At 36.3% G+C, this 21277-nt stretch overlaps 1 protein-coding gene across 1 annotated transcript; it reads right to left on the bottom strand.

Annotated features, from left to right (window-relative positions):
* Positions 1 to 574: 574 nt before the first annotated feature.
* Positions 575 to 18845, bottom strand: LOC140140130 (probable tubulin polyglutamylase ttll-15). Its single transcript, XM_072161968.1, has 14 exons — positions 18726 to 18845; positions 17408 to 17716; positions 15847 to 16011; positions 15088 to 15213; positions 14108 to 14186; positions 13054 to 13173; positions 11775 to 11896; positions 11172 to 11247; positions 9817 to 9940; positions 8814 to 8883; positions 7142 to 7275; positions 5435 to 5507; positions 3279 to 3392; positions 575 to 1860 (listed from the first exon to the last, which is right to left on the bottom strand). Exons 2-14 carry the CDS (start codon positions 17702 to 17704, stop codon positions 1738 to 1740), a joined length of 1623 nt encoding a protein of 540 aa, XP_072018069.1. The 5' UTR covers positions 17705 to 17716; positions 18726 to 18845; the 3' UTR covers positions 575 to 1737.
* Positions 18846 to 21277: the final 2432 nt, after the last annotated feature.

The raw sequence follows: 21277 nt of genomic DNA, 5'->3' as shown, positions 1-21277 counted from the left end.
GTCCTAAATTTTTAGCTAATTTAGGTGTTTGGAAATATTGGTACTTTAATAAAAAAAAATATGAAGAAATTATTTCTAAACCGTGTTAAGTCATTAAGCTTCTCATTTTCAAGAACGCTGGTTAACAATAAGCAGACTATTGTCTCATTTCGTAAACAAAAGCCCACAGTATTGTTACCTTGCGTTCGCTTTATAATCGTTCGCCCAACTAAACTATAATACCAGCTCATTGCTCATTGCACAGGTAAAACAGACACAAGTGCAGTGTGTATTTAACGAGAGAAGATCTGATGTAACATAGTTGAGCTGTTTTCATTGAGTGTTATCTTGGTTTAATAGCTTTTAATAGGGTTTAAGTCCTTCAAAGGTCGTGGTGAGTTCTACTGTAGACATGACTGCATCATGATTATTTTAAAGTCAACAACATTCAACAATATGATCACCGTGATAGTATGAGAGTATCAGTACCGTGGGTGTCAGTGATCCTGGCCTGACACAGTAGACAAACAAACAAACACGCCACACACATAACACATGCATGCAAGGTAACATTGACTATACACTAATCAAACAATGGTATTGATCCTGTACAACTGGTCGTGGTTTATTTACAATCAATTCATTTAAAATCCCCATAGTAAACATTAATTTTGGCAAGAGTTTTCTCTCTCTGGAACGAGGATGCATCCACTGGCTCCGCGTAATGAAAAGATCTAACATGATTGGTCAATTTAGCTCCGCGAAGCGAAAAGTAAGCTACGCGTAGCAGCTCCACGTTGTGGCGGTTACGGCCAGCCATATATTGATCATGCGAAAATCGTAAAACATAGAATAGAAACAGTGTGGCAGGCTCTCACAATCTCAAATTGTATGCTTAGCCTAAGTCGCACGGCCTATCTCGAACAAAATCACCATGCGTAGTTGTTGAAAAACGTGAGGATTCATCGTACTATCACGGCAATTTTCAACACGAAGATATAGGGATGATGACGGTGTGCAGTAGAATTCATCTCGACCTTTGCAGGACTTAAACCCCATTAAAAGCTATTAAACCAAGATAACACTCATTGAAACAGCTCAACTGATTAAATCGGATCTTCTCTGGTTGTGCACATGTGTCTGTTTTATATGTGCGGTATCGCTATGAGCCTGAGGTGCTATAATACAGCTTCAGTTGGGTAACTGATTATAAAGGAAACGCAAGCTCATGCGCAAGTAGTCTTTGGCAAAGTCTAGTAGACTTTGCCAAAGACTACTTGCGATCGAGAGAAACGAGCTGCGAGGCTGCGAGTGTAGTGCCGAAGGCACGAAAAGGTGGCAAAGCCGTGACATCGCGCCACTGTAACTTTAGTTTCTGTGAGAGTGTGGTACCCAGTAGTTTATATCCATGGTCTGTACTAGCACAGCAACCCCAACAAATGCTCAAAGGGTTTACTATTAAAAAATGATTTTGTTCTTCTAAATGAATCTCAGCAGTAACCATTGAACCAATACTGGGCTTGTTTGTACTCATTTGAATGATAAATATGGTCATTAAAGGGTACAGAAATTATTAAAGAATATCTTGTCGTCTGTAGTCGTCACTCACGTGAAGAGGGTTCACAGATTTTAAGAAGAATGAACCTAAAGCTGTCAAATGGAACTTTAGAGCAATGGTTTTTCCCAAGATTTAAAAGCCGTTTCTATGGTACAATGTTTTTCAACCAATATGCAATCATAACCAGCAATCGGCCCCTATTAGCTACACCAGTATGTATCTTGTTTGCATTTTTCTTCCATCCAGTCGGTGTTTAATTGTTCACGTTTTGGAATGTATTCCCTCCTTGTGTCGTATTCCTTGACTGATCCTCCTCCATTCATCTGAAAAGAAAAGGATTATTCAACACGTGCATCGTTAACAGTTCAGTTCGGGTTCTATCTACAATTGCTTTCAGAGGGGTACAAACTTTGTTTACCTTTTTAGCGTGTAGCCATTGTAAACTTAGGAATCGGATTCATTCTCCCCACTATAGTGACAACAGACCGGTAATCGGATTGGCTGATTGCCCATCAAAGCTGCGTTCATGGAGGGTCGCAAAGATAATAGAGAGAGTGTGATGTTCCAAACGCAGCACGTGGAACGTACGTTTTCACGTACGTTTTTACGTACGTTAATACGGTGTTAAATATTGCTAGTCTCGGTTCCAAACTGGATTGTGCTCATTCGTCACGAAGGAGAACAAGTCAGCTGGAATTAAGACTATCATATTTGATCTAATCATCTAATCAAGCTGAGTCTCTGCCTAATTCAAACAGGCCGCTTTTGATTTTGACTAAAATTTTGAACTTTTGTGCTCCCCAAATATTATACTTGCCCAAAAACATATATTTTGGTAGATTAAAGATCACTACATCCATACATGATGACTTAACTTTAAAAATGAGACTTTTTCGTCCTGAAAATTGGGCGCGTTGCATGGACTTAGACATGAGGTAAAATCAGCACATTTCAACGTAGCATTGGCGTTTTATTCTACGTTGGAATCCAATATGGGAAATCGCAATGTCATTTTTTGTACGCAAAGTATCACACACATTTCAATGGGCAATCTCCATTTTTAACACATCGCTGTAACTTTATTATAATGATTTGTTACAAACAAAAATGATCATAATAATAGTTAGACTTTCCTTCGTATGTTGACTGTCTTTAACATATTGTGAAATGGACAAATTTTGTGCATTTTCAACGATGTATCTACTATCTACGTCGATTGCGCACGTGGAACATTTTCAAAAATAGCTAAATACGTGACCTCGCTTCGATACAGGAGAGTGGTTTTGAATAGATCAACGTACGTCCGATGTCTACGTTTGGAAATCGCAATGTCTCTAATATAAAGTCCCACCTATGTTTTATCAGCAGGGCAATAACTTCTCTGCAAGCTAGTGTAGGTAGTCTCACCAAACCACGAGTTTATTACATGTACTTTTTGAAAATAATATTAAGTTATTCTCAAAGTTCTGATATTTACATACTTGTAATGTAAAATGAACTAAAACACCCTATAGAAATCAATGCCTTAAGTTCTGTGTTGTGACAAGATCTGCGATGTATGATAAAATCCCGAAACACGAGATTTAATTCATACTATATAGTTGTCCACGTCCAACTTAGTTTCGTCAGCACAGATATCGACTGTTATCATTCTGACATTTTTTAACGGAACACGACTCTCCACTAAGTTGAGTAAGATTTAATCTTTCCCTAAAAATATCCTTCAAGTCATCAAATTTACCATGGGTTTCGGATGAAGTCGTCTCATTCCCTGTCTATTTAAATGCTGTCCCAAAGATTCCTTCAGCATGGTCACGTGATCATCAGGAAGGCAGTGCCTACATAGAAGACATTCCTATAAAAGAAAAGAAAATAGAATACTGATTCATTATATTCGTCTACGGATTTCCTCTGAGCTAAATTCAGGATGATCCGATTTCATCAATCTTGGCCACTTTGACCTTACACCCAATAACAGATATTCATGACAATATTGCAATCCTTTTTTGATATTATTATTATAGTACAAACTGTGTAATACACTATGTGTATTTTGAAGGTCCAATAGAATATTGTGTGAATGGTATGCGTCAGATTGGAAGACCCTACTCTTTTCGAAACTGAATGCGGGATACATGTACCAGGACACCTCTCTGTACACATATTGAGAGATTGAAACACATACAGATACACTCGATCGACAGAAAACGCGCTGCCCATTTGCCGAATGCCATCATGCAGTTATTATTAACTACACTAGTTCACCCGTTGCCGTGAGAGTTACTGATAGCGATGCTATTTGACCCCTGATGGCCCCTTTTGACTTTTTGACATGTTCCCGTCATTCTTTTTACTACTTTTAAGCCCAATTGGGCATGCTGACCCCATTTGACCTTCGCCCTCGAGTGACCTCGGTTTGATTTTGTTCATACTCCCGTGATAATAAAATGTAGTCCCTGGATGACCTTTGACCTCGGTTGACCTTGATTTTATTTCGCGCATATATTCCCCTCGTATCAAGGATTCCACCCACCAAGTTTGAGCCCGATCGGACAAAGTTTTTAAATTTGAACCCTCCGTAATGACCTTTGACCTCGGCTGGCCTCGATTTTATTTCTGGCATATATTCCTCTCGTATCAAGGATCCCACCCACCAAGTTTGAGCCCAATCGGACAAAGTTTGAAATTTGAACCCACCGTGATGACCTTTGACCTTGGTTGACCGCAATTTTATTTTGGGCATATATTACCCTCCTATCAAGGATTCCACCCACCAAGTTTGAGCCCGATCGGACAAAGTTTGAAATTTTGACCTTTGACCTTGACCTCCGATAACCTCGAAAACCACACGGTTAACATGCTTTTTCCGATACCTATCTATATCCGAAATATCGGATCGATGCGTCGCAGCGCGGCGAAACGCATAGCCGGACGGACAGACAGACAGACACACAGACATCCACACACACACCCCCACTTCGCTGGTTATTTTAGTATAGTAGATGTATGCACACAACACAGGGGCACTCACAATAGGCAATTGACCCGTACTGGTAGCGCTGTGTTGTAGATATAGGAGATGAACTAGTTAGCATCATATATCAAAAAGTATAAAAGCTATGATTTTAGTACTTGCTCAATGTTTCAATTACTTATTCTTTTCAAAACATCTGAATTTTTCACCCGGTACAAGCTTTAATAACGAGGGACCATACATTTGTATGAGAAAGGAAATCTACATCTTATACAAACTCCCATGTTAATCCAATGCACATTTTGCTTCACCGGGCCGCCCTGACTTGGTCGCATTTGGAAGATGGGTGCCACGAAACCGTAATAGGTACAAATTTAGAACTTTCTGTCAATCAAGTATGGTTTATTTTCTACATCTGACATGTCAGTCTTTAAATTATTAGCACAGTCCTTATAATAACGGGGGACCGCCTTGATAAGTAAATGATAGCAACCAGTAAAAAATACCCCAAAACTCCGTCCGTACATGTCAATAGCATCATTATCGATTGGATTAGTCGACCGTAGCGGATAATTCGATCGCTCATTGGATGAATATTATCACGTGGTAAGAAATTTGCATTGGACAATCGATTACTATAATGATTTAGTACTGCAATTTCGGTTTAATCTTCACTAAGCGGGTTTATGGCTGAAAAGGTCACGGTGAATTTGCCATGGACAAAACTGCACTATGCAATCCAAGTATAAACCTTTCACTGCTATAAAATCAGCAATGTCGCCCTCTGTTGAGAGAGTAATACAATTTAAGCTTGATCTCTAATCGCGCTCAGCGAAATGCCTGAAAAATTGCCGGAAGAGTCACGGTTTATAGTAAAATGCTATTCGGCACTCTGTCGTATTCACATCGATGGCAACTTTTACCTGTGATGTGCAAGATTCGCACGTTGATTTATAGCATATGCTTGCCGACACCAGAACGTCACTATCACGTAACCTGTCAAAGATAAACAAAAAACAAAAACATTATATTTATTGATAGTTAAAAGTATTAGCATTTGATGAAACCACTAGCGTAGTTGTGAAACGTCACTAAAACGGGAATAAATCACCTTCGTTTTAAGTTTGAATTGTTCATAACGAACAACATTCACAGTACAGATGAATTGAAATAGTTTGAATAACGTATACTTCTTGAACACTCTTGAAAGATTCGTCTAATGCCGTTATGCGCTCCCTCGCCATGAATTTTAAGCGCAACCTAAAAGTACCCTCCCGTAAAATTCCCAATAAAGACACGGAACCTTAGACATATTTCTTGTTTGGATTTCAAAGATGGTTACGATGTGATTGCAGTCAGCTACCTGCACAACCGATTCTTTTGTTCTGCAAGGCTCACTCAGTCATTTAATGAGGCAATACAAACGATCGAAATTGGTGTTGAAATGAGCAAAATTTTGAGCTACACCTTTTCAGTGTAAAATTTTTTTTCTCAGCCAAATGAAAAGCAATAATTTTCATTTTTTCAGTAAATGGCTGGAAAAACTATAATGCTTGATACTGATTTTTTTTTAAATCCTGGTGTTAAACTTAGGCCTGAAATTCAGTCATTTAGTGTAAGATATTCGATTTTTATAGGCTTCAGCTCGGCCCGCGAGCTTTTTCTTGGATCAACCTTTTAGCTTTTCAAAGTAATATAGTTCGCTAATGAAGGATTTTCCCCAACTTTCTAAAGCACATCACCGTGAGCTATATATCATAGTTTTGTCAGAATTTCCGTTTTGATTTCACCATCTTTCACTGTCGGCTGAAAAATTTCTAAATCAACACGTGAAATCTAAAGGCTAGTACTAGCATTGTGGATCGATATCCCTGGGTTTAATAGGAATACCGGCATGGCTATAGTGTTACCAGAACTTCAATATAGCAAAGAAATTCCCAGACCTATAGCGCTCCTACTGGTCATGTTTAACCAGAACACCCAATTGGGGATTTAATCGCTGGTCGGGCAATTTGCTTTCAATGAAAAATTGACCTGGATAACAACAAAGGAAATATCGACTATTTCTGCTGGTTGCTCTCGAGATAAAAGTACTCACCATTGCCTACTTTTACTTAGTTTGACATTTTCGGATCATGAATGGAAAAAGGGTAAAACAAAAACGGAAATTCTGACAAAACTATAACATATAGACCCACACGATGTGCTTTACAGAGGTGGGAAATATCTTTCTTTAGCAAACTATGTTAGTTTGAGACGCTAAAACATGAATTCCGTAAAAAGCTCGCAGGCGAATTCAAGGCCTATAAAAATCAAAAATATCACACTAAAAGACACAATTTGATGCTTAATTTTAACACCAGGGTTTTAAAAAAATGTATATCCAAGCACCAAGTTTTTAACTGACATTACTGAAGAAAAAAAAAATATATTGCTTTATATTTGACCGAGAAAATTAATTTCATAGCAAAAAGGTGTATCTCTGAATTGTGCTGATTTTTACATGTATCGATCGACTTTTAGCGCGACTAAGCATTTCTAAAGAATTGGTTGTCCAGGCGGCAGACTGATTGGTTATTGATTACAAGAACGAAATATTGTGTTTACGATAAAAACAAAAACACGCTCACCAATTTCCTTTAGCAGTATGGCCGCCTATTTTGTCAACTCCGAGTGTTCGCATCGCATTATACAGGTGTCGTTCGTTTTTCATAGTTGATGGAATACCGGCACCTCTAAACGTCATCTGTGGAGCAGGGTTGACCTGAAACGAAACGCTTGATTATTCATCTACAATGCAAAGTGTAGGCTACATCTTAAGGGGGTACTACACCCCTGTGGTAAATTTGTGACTATTTTTGCATTTTTCTCAAAACATAATAACACATTGGTAATAAAAGTTATATATATTATTGGGGCAAGGAATCCAATTACTACACTGAAATTTCAGTGACTCAAGACAAGCGGTTCAGTATATATGATAGGAAACGAGGTACATCCTAGTGGTACCTTATTTCTTATCATAAATAACAAACCGCTTGTCTTGGGTCAGTGAAATTCCAGTGTAGTACCTGGCTTCCTTGCCCTAATACTATACATAACTTTTGTTACCACTGTGTTATTAGTTTTGAGAAAATGCAAAAATACTACTAAATTCATCGAAGGGTGTAGTACCCCTTAATCCCTAAAAGTCGTTTAGTGACCGTATTAATAATCAGCACAGTGAATTTGGAGCATAATATTTTTTAGGCGGACCCTTTTCGCTAAAAAAGCTTAACGTATTGTCTTAACCCAGCAAACAGCAAACGTTTTTAATAAGTTTTGGTTTTTGGTTTAGATAAAAACGTTTTAGTAACATTAAATTGTCGGGTTATATAAAGGTCATGAAAACGTTTTAAAACGTTTTGTATGAAAACACACTACAACAATATTTTTAAGATGTTTTCAAAAATGTTATTGTAAACTATTTTTGCAAAAATGTTTTGCCAAATATTTTGTCAACACTTAAATAACATTATGTTAAAATATTTGCACCTAGCAAGCACAGAAATGTTCTTAAAATGTTTTTTTTTTTCAAAACGTTTTAATAACATTTAAATGTCGAGTTATATAAAGGTCATGAAAACGTTTTTAAAACGTTATTGCAAATATTTTGGGCAAACATTTTTCGCAAAATATTTTTTCAACTCCAAAATAACATTCTGTTTAGAATGTTCTGTATCAAGTTTTCAAAAATGTTTTTGGAATGTTATTAAAACGTTTTTATACCCTTTATATAACCCGACGTGTAAACGTTTTCTGTAAAACATTTTTTGTTTGCTGAGCAGTAGATTATTAGAAAATGATTTTTAATGTTATGAAAACGTTTTATACCCTTTATATAACCCGACATTTAAACGTTTTCAGACAACCTTTTATAACCTTTTGCGAATGATGTCGAAAACGTTTTGTGTTTGCTGGGAACTATCTCCCTTGTTAAATTTAACTTCGTAACCCTTTTAAGTCCAATAATAAAAAATTTCTAGTGTCATTGAGTATTAAGAGTATATTTTTATTATCAATCGGGGGAAACTGATATGTATAGAACAATATGTTAAGACGAATCATTTTGCTTCAAAAGTATTGATGCACTGAAAAACTTAATAATTATTATACGTCATACTGTTATACACACAGCGCAAAAATATTAACCACAGTACCACTGAACTTATTAGGCGCTTGTAACGTAAATTAAGTAAATATTCGATCAAAATAAACAAATCGTATGGAAATGGACGTGAAAAGCTAATCGGAATTACCTACCTCAAGTAGGTAGATTTGCAAATTGTCGCCCAGGATAAAATCCCATCTCATGAGCTCAAAGAAATTAGAGCTGTAAAGTAGAAATAAACCGTTAATAATGTAGCATACTATTAGTGTACGTTATTTTATAACGTTATTTAACAGCCTTACATTGCGACAAGCAACAGTATGAAACGTAACATACGTAACATTGGCGTTGAACTAATACCGTAGAATTCAACCTACAAGCATATGCCACTAAACGAGGTTGTTTGTATGAAAGAGACGAAAGACAAAAACATATTTGGAGTTTGAGCAACTATATATTACTGATACTGGCAGCTGTACAAACATGTATCAATGTAAGACCAAGCTACTGCGATATTTTAGTGGAGGGTTTCGTCTCTTTTTAAACCTTCGTTGAGAGTGATTTATGCTTGTAGACGAAATTCTACGGTTTGTTACATCAAAATAATACATATTCCCATCGTTTTTGCTTCAGCTGTTTTCCTTTCATTGTCCACAAAAAATTCATAGCACATTTAACGATACGCAAAAAGCTCTTAAGTCATGTAAGTACCCCCTATTCTTAACAAATCAATTTACGTGGCAAAGTAGCTCATTCCATGTTTAAAATGTCATGTCTTCTCTTACGAACGTTAAATACAAAAATGTTGTTTTTGCATTTTAAAAGAGACAAATTCTGTGACAAAACAGAAACGATCTGTTAAAACTGGAAAAATATAGAAACACGCTGTAATAAAACCCGAAAAAAAAGCCCAGAAACATTCTGTAAAAAAATTATGATTCTATGTAGACAGAACGGATATGCTATCAGCCCATTATGCCCCCTCGTTTTGCGTACTGGGTGGGTGTAAAGGGGGAGGGTGTGTGTGTGGGGTGGGGGGGGTGTGTGAGGGGGGCTGATGGGGGTACTTGTAGTGTAGGTGTGTTTCACGTGTGAATGTTTCTTAAGTGTGGCTCCTTGAGTTTATACATTAATGGCAGTACTGTTGCCCCTTACCTAAAACTTGACTTGGACCCAGCATACATTTCTTGATATATTTGTTGTATAATATCTCTTCTGCTGTACACAATGCTTCGAATGGCATCATAAATCTGGCCGTGTATCGTAGATACGTCAAGACCTGTCATGTATAAAACATTTCGTTATGATAAGTAACAAAGGCTTATCAGTGACAAAAACTGACGGGAAGAGGAAAAGGAGATACAAAAAGCGATGGATCAGACAGGACTAACGAGAAGAGAGCGAAAACAGAAACAATCATTCAGAGAGTTGTACCCCTGCCATGTCCACTATATCGACGGTTTAGGCTATCGAACTTGAACATGTCGAAAGTTCAGTATGTTGAACTGGTATACCAGAGGTTCCATTGTCAAGGCTATGTCATATATGAAATAAGCCTCGGTATGTCGAAAAATAAGGTCCGCTGTGTCAAAAAATACAATAACGTTCGCTGTGTCGAATTCGCTATGTCGAATATGTTCGCAATGTCCAAGGTTCATTATGTCAATATAAGATAAGGTTCACTATGTCGAATATATGTATTATCAAACCTGATTTATATTCGACATAGCGAACCTCCGTTTACAACATAGCTAGCCTTATTTCATATTCGATATATCGAGCCCTCAATTAGGTCTGTAGGACAATATCAGTTCGACAACGCGAACATTCGACGTAGCGAACCTTATAATAAGTATATATTCGACATAGCGAGCCTTATCAATTTTTCCACATATGAGCCTTGTTTCATATCGAGGGCTTAGAGCCAGAAGCAGCTATGTCCATTTGTTTTCTCAATTACACGTTACTCATTTCGGTAACAAATGGACGGTTAATTCTGCCATCCATAAGAAAATGTAAGTGACTTTGGGGTATATGCATGGTCACTTGCGTGTAGCCAGCTGTTCAAGTGACCATGCATATACATTTGTTGCCGAAATGAGTAACATGTAATTGAGAAAACAAATGGACATAGCTGCTTGTGGCTCTAAGCCCTCGATATTTGACATAACGAAGTAAACCAGTCTGGTATATGAACATACGTACTAGTTCGATATCAGGGTGAATCTTAGATTTAGCGAACCATTCGACTTAGCGGACCTTCGATGTAGCAGGCGTACCGTTTTGCACATCTCTTCCAAAGTACTTGACATTTTGCAATGCGTTTGTCCCATACGCAATGCGATACGCCTTCCCCTACGCCTTACGGCCCAATAAGATTTAAATAGGGGCATTTTAACACCACAAATATACGGACATAACTTCAATATAAATGGATCATCAGTCATGGCTCGAAAACTTCATGTTGTATATATTATTTTATTAATAAAGCTTCCTAATATTATTTTCACCTGCATCCATTAAATAGCTGGCTACCATCTGTCCATCTGTGTATCCTGCTTTATTATGACGACTCATTTCTGGTAACTGAAAAAGATATTTTAAGTGGATGATAGGCCTAGTTTTAAAACATGTTAAAAACTAAAATCACTAAAGATTAGAATAGAAAATGATCAGTGTCATAATTTTTATTAATATAATCATCATCATCATCATCATCATCATCATCATCATCATCATCATCATCATCATCATCATCATGGATCATCATGCATCATCATCGTCTTCGTCGTCGTCATCGTCTTCGGCGGGATAACCAAAATCGGTTTTGAGCCCCGGATTTGAAGTAACAATGAAAAAAAACCCTGAAACTGAAAGCATTATTATGCAATGCGCTATTCAATTTCAAAACATAGCCATGGAAGACATGACCTTGAGTTTTCAAATGAAGTCACCCATTCAGATAACCCTATTTGAAGTTCACACACCCTGAGTGGAAGTTTAGAGCCCAAGTTCATGTCTTCCATTATAGGAGTGTATGGATTTCAACTGAATGCCAAATGAAAAACTTGAAAAGGCCCATTGTACGAGTGAATTATAAATGCCAGACATACGGTATGAACTTTCTTGTTTTCTTTATGACCATCTGTGAAGTACTTCCGGGTGTCATTCAGATCATCAAGAGAGAATTTCTCAGGAGTAAGTACATGATCAAATTCATATGGTATAACGTAGACACGGCCCGGCAATTCTTATATCGCCTTGATAAGAGTTCGAAGCCCTGTCATCAACAGAGGGCGGTATTAATCCCACGGTAAAGAATGTCCCAATGTCTGATGAACCGCACTAATGAGCTGGTCAGTAACCATAGAAAAAGCTTGTTTCCGGCAAAAATTGACAAGTAACCATCATAAATTTCTAGATACAGTTACTAGAAGGTCGTGCGATGAAATACAACCATTTGATAATCATTTCTTAATTGAGGGAGCAATAATTATTCCTCATGAATATTAATGTCATGTTGATGACATCATAATTACTCAAATTTTGTTGATTTTGGCATTTTGAAACATTTAAAGCTCAAAAGACACATAAAATCAATCAGGAATATTTTTCTTCATTTCACATGAGTCTCCATGCCGAAATTCTAGCATCAGAGTAATCTCCTTTTCAAGATACAGCTTTTATAAGTGTCATATGTCACCTCTATATAATTCGTAAATTTGTATTACGCACACAAATAGTGATGCCCGTTTTTGCTGTATTTATGATAGTTTTTCATATCCGATTTTAACGATAAAACACATTCCCTACAGAGAAAACAAAATAGCAAAACATACAACAGTTTGTAACATTCTCTATGAACTTGAACATCTATGTTTGGATTGTGATGTAATTAACGAGTGTAATGAGATTTTCTCTTTCTGAATCTGACTGGTAAAATATTATTTTTCATCACAATTTCGCATCAAATACATACATTTCTGGGTCAAAAGACATATAAAACATTTAGAAATATTGAAATATGGTGTATAAATAACGCTAATAAAATCATTTGAGTTGATCAAGTAATCGCCTTTTATGATTTTCAAGGCAATATGCATAAATGATGATTCTGCATGTACATAATTTTTCACTTCAGTAAGCTCATCTTTTGACCAACGTTCATTATTGATCAATGTTTCTATTGTAAGCAGTAACATCAAAGAACCACAGGTGTATGAGCTTGTGCATTGAATTGCATTACATATGGGTTTTTCAGGTTATTGATCGCTGAATGGAAGCGAACATGATACATATTACGTAGTATTCCATGCCTGTGCGGGGAGTTGAACCCTAGCGACCAGAACTATGAACACTTTGAAGTGTTAGCACTTTGCAGGGCCGTGTAGAATCTCAATGGTTCTATGGACGTGAAGAGAACGTGGACGCTCGTCTTGAATGCATGATCATGAAGAAGGATTTGCTTGGAAATTAGTTCTTGAACGAGGATGCTCTGGTCAAGATTTATATCTGAAAAAATGAATGAAAAAATATGATACAATGCTATTAAAAATAATATAGGGCCTACTTCTTGTTTGATCATCATCGAACAAAACCGAAATGTTCAGCGCAAATGTCACGTCGCATTTTCTGTATGTAGGCCTAATAGAAATTTTCCAGATCTCTCCGTTAAGTTTCGCTGAAAATTAACACGTTGTGATGAAGGAATTGTAGTTATAAATCTCTTACCAAAAGTACGAGTATATTGCTGTTATGGTGCTATTTTCTTTCTATTTTTCAATTTGGCTATTTAAATATATCGCTCCGCGGTCTTTCTCTCATCGATTCTGGCTAAATCGGGGGCTAAATACGAATCATTGTATTTGGTGACCAGCTATTGATGGAGACAGATATGTTGTGATACTTTGTTGATTTGATGATGCGAAATTAAAGATTATTGTGAAGTTATAATTATTATGTTATCCGTCTATTTCTGTTCGTGTATCCAGCGAGTCTCCGGGGTGAGTCTTTCCCCGTGAAACTTTGAGATCCATCGTTCATCTATTATGGTGTAAATTCTATCTTTCACCAGAATAACTGATTGATGAATCTCGTGTAAGTTTCAATCCATATCATTGCTATTGAGCGACTTCGTGATGACATCTGAATGGTCGAAGATACAGCCTTATTTGTCAGGGATGTTAAAACTTCCATTCTGATAAAACTCTGTTTAGCTAACGGCAGCTTCATAAAACTGCTGATTATATTATTATTTGTTAATATAAATCGTAAAAAGTATTTTGCTTTCATTTACAGACGCAAAGATATGAAGGCTGAAGCAGAACTTTTTGAATGACCCTCATACTGATTAAGCTTAAGTTGTACCGATTGTACTCATCGAAATTCGTCAAAGGTAATTCAAAATATCCGGCGACTGGATAATTCAATGTTAAGCATAACTTGCCTTTTACTTGTTTCACTTTTCCCTTATGTCTTTGAGCTTTCTCAATCCACAATCGATTTTTATGTCTTGGTATCTTCATCTGAAAATAATCATAAAAATTAACGATCATTAACATGATTAAAGAGTAATAACTAAATAGCATATGGAATAAGGGTTTATGATGATCTGAAATTCGAGAATAAAGGCTTTCTGAAGATATGTCACATGTCTCATATTGGAAATATTTCGATGATCTATATTTTTTCACAGGGAAATAAAGGATTATTCGCGGATCATCTGCAGATTGACTTGTTCAATGTCTCTGCTTGTTAATATTGCACTGCGAAATTTAAAAACTTCTTTTGTATACGTTGATCAAGGTAACTTAAATCCACTAGATTCTGCATGTGGTCTCACGATTATGTAACCAACTGAAATGAAAACCGAAACTGCTTTCTACAAGTTCTAAGTTTTTAACAAAGAGTACAGACAAAGGTATCAGTAATGACGTCAGTCAAGAGCTTAAGCAGGATAATAGGAAACCATGTGACCAAAACCAATAAAGCTCATAACTTGAAACGACCGAGTGTTAAAAAATGTAAACCTGAATTCAATGAGTGTTGTTGACAATGCGGTCCGTATGGACACCAGATTTACCAAATAATGCTATTCCATTTACAATCCACACTACCCCTGTGGAAGATCTTTGAAAAAACTTCCAAAGAGGGAGTATGAATTTCAAATGGAATGAACACGCTTCATTTGAATTTCACACACCCTCTGAGATAGATTCAACCTTAATCTTCCACAAAGGGAGTGCGAATTTCAATTGAAGTTGGATAATGTGCTAATTCCATTTAAAATTCATACTCCCTCTGTAAAATATATTTGCAAAATTTTCCATGAATATCCCCAAATTTAAAACAATTAAGCCAAGGTGAGTAAAGACACTATAATTTTTTTTAATTGCTCCCATACCAGCTCATACCTTGTATACGTACCAGATCTAAAAACTGCGTTTTTTCTTTTGGCATTTCAAATGTTTTTGGTATATATCTGTTGGACTGAGTACTGGTCAGTAGTAGCCTCTTGTCTAGCATAAAACTTATTCCGGGAAAATGATTTACCTGCAGATGGCAAAAGAAGCATTGTATTTTGTTTTTACACATTGAGATTTGCAAGGATAAGATATTAAGATTTTCATTATAGTATTTTTAATATAAAAAAGTTAACAAACAAATGAGGAAAGAAAGCAACAGTATTGACGAAGTTGAAGCCCCATGCAAATACATGAATAGTTCAGATCAGTGTGTAGATTGGGATATTAATCAATTTTCATTTTGTTTTTTGAAAGCTTACATTTTATAACCTTTGCGACAGTAATGAATAAGTTCAACCTCAGTATGGAATATGGATACCTCACAAACAAATCGCAAATCTCAGTAAGTGACCGTTCACAAACACTTGTTAGGGGGGCTGATGCAAAATAGGAGGCCCCTTAAAAATTGACCACAAATTTTCCCGGGAAAATTGAGTTTATATGCGTTTCTATGGGGTTGACCCATAATTTTCCTGTCAAAAAAAAAGGGTGGCTGAAATTTTTGAGACCTGAAAAGGGGGGCCCAAAAATTTTTCGCGATGAATTTTTTTGGCATCAGACCCCCCCCATCAAGTGTTTGTCAACGGTCCCTAAACTTCTTTTTGACTTGTGGTGTAAATCCGGGCGTTTCGACAGATTATTTTATTAGCAGTACACTCACTTTACTATTTGAAGGCATATTTTTTACATTAATGAGTCGTGTTAATTCTGGAAACCGCTTCTTAACTACAGGATCAAATAGATACAAACGACTCCATAATAAATCCCAATCATCTGTTCTGCCTTTTGAATACCCTAACCGTGATAGGACATCCATTATGGAAGGCTGCAAAAGAAAAGAATGATACATTACATTTGTATACCGTAATCACTCGATAGTTATCATATGTGCCTTATATCGAGCGAGCGCTTTTGAAAACATGCAAATATGAAGAGCGCCATCCACAAAAGTGTAAAGGGTTTTGAGCAAATCATCGATTATACGAACACAAAATTGCAGGTTTGCTATTATGAGCGCTCGATAGAAGGCACATATGCTAACTATCGAGTGATTATGGTATTATGTACCGTAGATTATGCCGAGTGCACGTCACCAGCTTTTATTCAAGTTTGTTTTTAAATCATAAATTCTGCTTCTTTCTCCCTGTCTTTCACCCACTCCCCCTCCCCCCTCTCTCCCTCTGCCTCACACTCACAAACACTGACACGTATATAGCTTTGATATAATGAGATGCGACAAATGATCTCATTGTAAGAATCAAATGCTATCTATAGATGATCATTGTTAGAAGCAGACATTATGTACTGACGGCATTGTTAGAATCAGATGCTATCTTACGATATCATTGTTAGAAGCAGTTGCTATCTACTGAAGATAGCACAGTTAGAATCAGATGCTATCTACTGATGATAGCATAGTTAGAATCAGATGCTATCTACTGATGGTAGAATTGTTAGAATCGGGTGCTTTATATTGATGATAGCACTGTTAGAATCAGAGGCTATCTACTGATGATAGCACTGTTAGAATCAGAGGCTATCTACTGATGATAGCATTGTTAGAATCAGATGCTATTTACTGATGATAACATTGTTAGAATCAGATGCTATCTACTGATGATAGCACTGTTAGAATCCGATGCTATCTACTGATGATAGCATTGTTAGAATCAGATGCTATCTACTGATGGTAGAATTGTTAGAATCGGGTGCTATATACTGATGATAGCACTGTTAGAATCAGAGGCTATCTACTGATGATAGCATTGTTAGAATCAGATGCTATCTATTGATGATAGCATTGTTAAAATCAGATGCTATCTACTGATGATAGCGTTGTTAGAATCAGATGTTATCTACTGATGATAGCACTGTTAGAATCCGATGTTCTCTACTGATGATAACATTGTTAGAATCAGATGCTATCTACTGCTGATAGCACTGTTAGAATCAGATGCTATCTACTGAATGTTAGAATCAGATGCTATCTACTGAATGTTAGAATCAGATGCTATCTACTGATTGTTATAGAATCAGATGCTATCTACTGATGACAGCATTGTTAGAATCAGATTCTATCTACTGATGGTAGAATTTTTTATAATCAAATGCTATCTACTGATGATAACATTGCTAGAATCAGATGCTATCTGATGATAGCATTGTTAGAATCAGATGCTATCTTCCGGTGATACTGTTTGGAATTAAATCGTGAGACTTACTTTGCCGCTCCCCGTTAATGTGCTTTTATGCATCAGAATCTTCAATTGTTCAGGAACCGTCGTAAAGTTCTCCTGTGATGCTTGAGGATACGATAGTACCGAGCACTCCATGTCTTTCTCTCCACTTAATATAAACACTTGTACACATAGCAACACGTCTATTAACGCAAAAATGCAGATAATTTTGTATCCTCTTGGTAGTTGACAGTTGTTAGATCGTCTTTGATTGGTTGAAGTTGATGTTGGAATATTAGCAGTGTCACGGTCTGCGTCTGCTTCGTCATGCCGGGTTTCCATGGTACCGCGGGTCTGTAACCGACAATATGTACACAGACATACAAACAAACAAATAAACAAACAAACAAAAGTGTAGCTTCAGAAGCCGGGAGCATTCGTTTGGCACTACAACGTTAATGGCATTATCACGTTTTCCATAATCAGGTGTGGCGTGACTATACTCCCGGTGGCAGAAAAACATCTATAGCACAAACATCTAGCACTAAATTAAAAAAATAAATTGAAAATATTACACCAATGAAATTTTTTTTTGCCAGGTGAAGCATAATTCAATCGTAGAATCAGTCAAACATGCATGCATGATATGACTACTATTATGTAGGCCTATTTACATACACTCAAAACGGAGCTATGTATACGTGTAAATGTTCTACCCCACTACTGGAGGCACACCTGCCCAACAAAAGATTGGTTTTGATAATAACACGTTACATATGTTTATTCAAAACAAACAAGCAAACAAACAAATATGAACAACGGTAAAGCACATATTGTAATTAGTTTATATTATAACATTTATACATTATTTGTTGTTAAAATGGTTAAGGGGGTACTACACCCCTGGCCAATTTTGTGCCTAATTTTGCATTTTTCTCAAACATTATAGTGCATTGGTGACAAGTAAGATATGTTTATTATAAGGGCAAGGACTACAACTACTGCACTGAAATTGCAGCAACTCAAGGCAAGTAGTTATTGATTTATTGATCAAATAGTGGTTTTCCCTCATTTTTGACTGTAACTCCACAACTGTTGTCTGTGCTGAAATAACATTTTCAGTGCAGTAGTTGTAGCCCTTGCCCCTATAATATACATATCTTACTTGTCATCAATGCACTATAATTTTTGAGAAAAATGCAAAAATAGGCTCAAAATTTAGCAGGGGTGTAGTACCCCCTTAAGGTTCAAATTATGCTCTGAAAACGTTAATATCTGCATGTCAAATCATTAAGAGGCTACATACACTATGAACATGTTCAAAAAATTACCACAATGCAATGAAAAGTTTCAAAACACTCACCCAAGTACTGAAAATAAAAAGCAAAGATTACTGAAGACCTGTATTTCACCGTAATATGCTGTAGTAGACAACTGTAGAGTCAACGTGTACCATTATCTGAATAGGGCTTTTGCTTAACAATAACAATAACTTCGACCTTAACCACGAACATGACTAACCTTTCCTTGCGAACCTTTTTGACAATTGCTTGTTAAGATGATATAACGTAGAGATTTTTACACAATCATGACAATTAGTTTGAAATTTGATAAGTACGAACATCCCTGCTATTGGCTTAGTGGTTCTTAAAATTTACACTGGTACTGGTTGTTAAAATTAGCGTTGGTGTGGGGACCGAACTCGTATTATTATGGGGAATTCAGCCTTACAGAGACAGTCGAGAGTAAAGCGTTAATTGAATAGGATCGTTGACCCTTTTTTTAACTGATACAAAATAGGTACCGTAAAATCACTGATTTGGAAAGTTCAGCGTTGTGACAAAACATTTGAACTAAGTGACTTAATGTGCCCAAGGTCACTTTGATATTTAAAAAAAAAAAAAAAAATACAAAGGAACAAACACTAAAAATAGCATTAGAGTTTGTGAAGACATCATATGTTCATATATTTTTACTTGAAAATTTGGTATAAAATCAGAAGTTGAATCAAAATCGATCTTGCATTCCTTGGCCCATTCCTTCCGATAGCTTTATGGACATCTGTATAAGGATGTCCATAATATCGGAAGGAATGGTCCAAATGTTAAAGATACATGTGGATTCGTCGGCATTTTTGGAATCGTCGGCATTTTTGGAATCGTCGTCGACATTTTCTATTAATTTTTTATAGATGCTTTTTTTGTATATAGGCCTACTTCGTCCTCATATAATCTGGTTGATTTTCGATGCAAGATAACAACAAAGTGATACTGATGATAGCATTATTACGTCGCTCGCAAGACATAGTGGCGTATCACGAAAATGGCCGGTTTTGAGATAATTGCATCTGAAGTTTTTGCAACTTTTAACCGTTTGTCATACATTGCCTCGATTAAAATGTCCCGTTTTCTTGAATGTATATGAAAATATAAATATTTTTAAATATTTTATACATTAAATGTAACTTAAAGGAGGATTTCGTGATCCTAGCATCCTCTTTTTATGACATTTTTCTGTAGATATCCACGAAAAAAGCTTATTTCCAAAATTTTAGTTGATTCCGATTTTGCGTTTGTGAGTTATGCATGATTATGTGTATTACACTGCTCCATAGACAATGTGTTGTAATTTCGTTCTGGTGCACCAGAACGAAATTCAAATTTGGCGATATTTTTGCTAAACGAATTAATCTGCAAGAAATATTTGGTACATAAACATTATGTAGCCAGAGATATCCAGTGGTGTAAAAATCTCAACTTTTATGGGAAAAGTGGGGGGATGAGGTTGTGGATCACGAAATGCCCCTTTAAAAGTTACACTATGATTTAATGTATAAAATACATTGCTGTCATTCACCAATTAATTGTAATTAGATAAACTTATACGCCAGTAGGCCTATGTCAAAATTTTTGAAAAATTATTCTCCATTCAAAATACGACACGTGATACGCCAGTATGTCGAATAATAGTTGAATTCATATCCATATTGGCCACACAGCCGCGATATACCAAAATAGTGGTGTACAATGGTGTATGTCACATATTTGCCACATAGTGGCATGTCACGGATACGCCGCGCCACAGTCGTCCTAGACTTCTCCGTAGTCCACTTGCCCATTTTGCATACTCTGGCTATTACATTTAAGCATAAAACTCTGATTTATTGTGTGCAACTGTTAGATTTTCACATCTGTATCTGATCTTTTCAGTCACCGCACTCCCTCTGTTTGTTAGCTTCCCAAGTTCGCTATCAATAAACTGGTAGATTCCAAAATCAGAATTGTTCAGTATTAAAGTGAGCCATTATAATTATGCAAGATAATGTTGCATTAAATTACTTTTATTGTCACTAATCATCTGATATTTTTAACTCTTTATGACCATTTTACTATTGAATACTTTATAATTTTGAGTTCAACGAAATGGGTTCATCATGACTAAAATAACATATTTTTAATAAAATTCGACTATGGCATAGTCTACAGTCGTCCAAAACAAGGGGAATGTTGTACACAATAATTCCATTGAGTGAGATACGCCAAACCTAATTATTGATTAATTAATGACATGCATGTCTTGAAAGTCTGCCAGAATGTAGCGCTTTATACATAGATTATGAAACTGATCTTATCTCATTTTGTCAAAAATGGCTGATACGACACTATGTCTTGCGAGCGATTTAGATCAGATGTTATCTAGGGATGATAGCATTGCTAACATTTTTAAAGAGGCATTTATGATAACTACTTTAAAACCACAGTTGCTCAAGCAGATCATGGGACTCTCTTGTTTTTGTTATTTGATTGTATCATTAAGGGATCGGATATCAACGTTTGCACAGTATTTTTTGTGGGACATGGGTGCACATCAGACATATCCAATTGCATTCTAAATACCAGGAATGTCCTTCTGATA

The sequence above is a fragment of the Amphiura filiformis genome, chromosome 18 (genome assembly GCF_039555335.1).
Source record: "Amphiura filiformis chromosome 18, Afil_fr2py, whole genome shotgun sequence".
NCBI classification, from domain to species: Eukaryota; Metazoa; Echinodermata; class Ophiuroidea; order Amphilepidida; family Amphiuridae; genus Amphiura; species Amphiura filiformis.
This window is presented reverse-complemented; position numbering and strand designations above follow the sequence as displayed.

Coding starts and splice junctions, on each gene's coding strand:
- LOC140140130 (XM_072161968.1), bottom strand. CDS start 17,704: ATGGAAACCCGGCATGACGAAGCAGACGCAGACCGTGACACTGCTAAT. Junction 15,214..15,846: donor ATATGCCTTCAAATAGTAAA/GTGAGTGTACTG, acceptor TGCCATCTGCAG/GTAAATCATTTTCCCGGAAT. Junction 9,941..11,171: donor CAGCTATTTAATGGATGCAG/GTGAAAATAATA, acceptor TATACATGACAG/GTCTTGACGTATCTACGATA.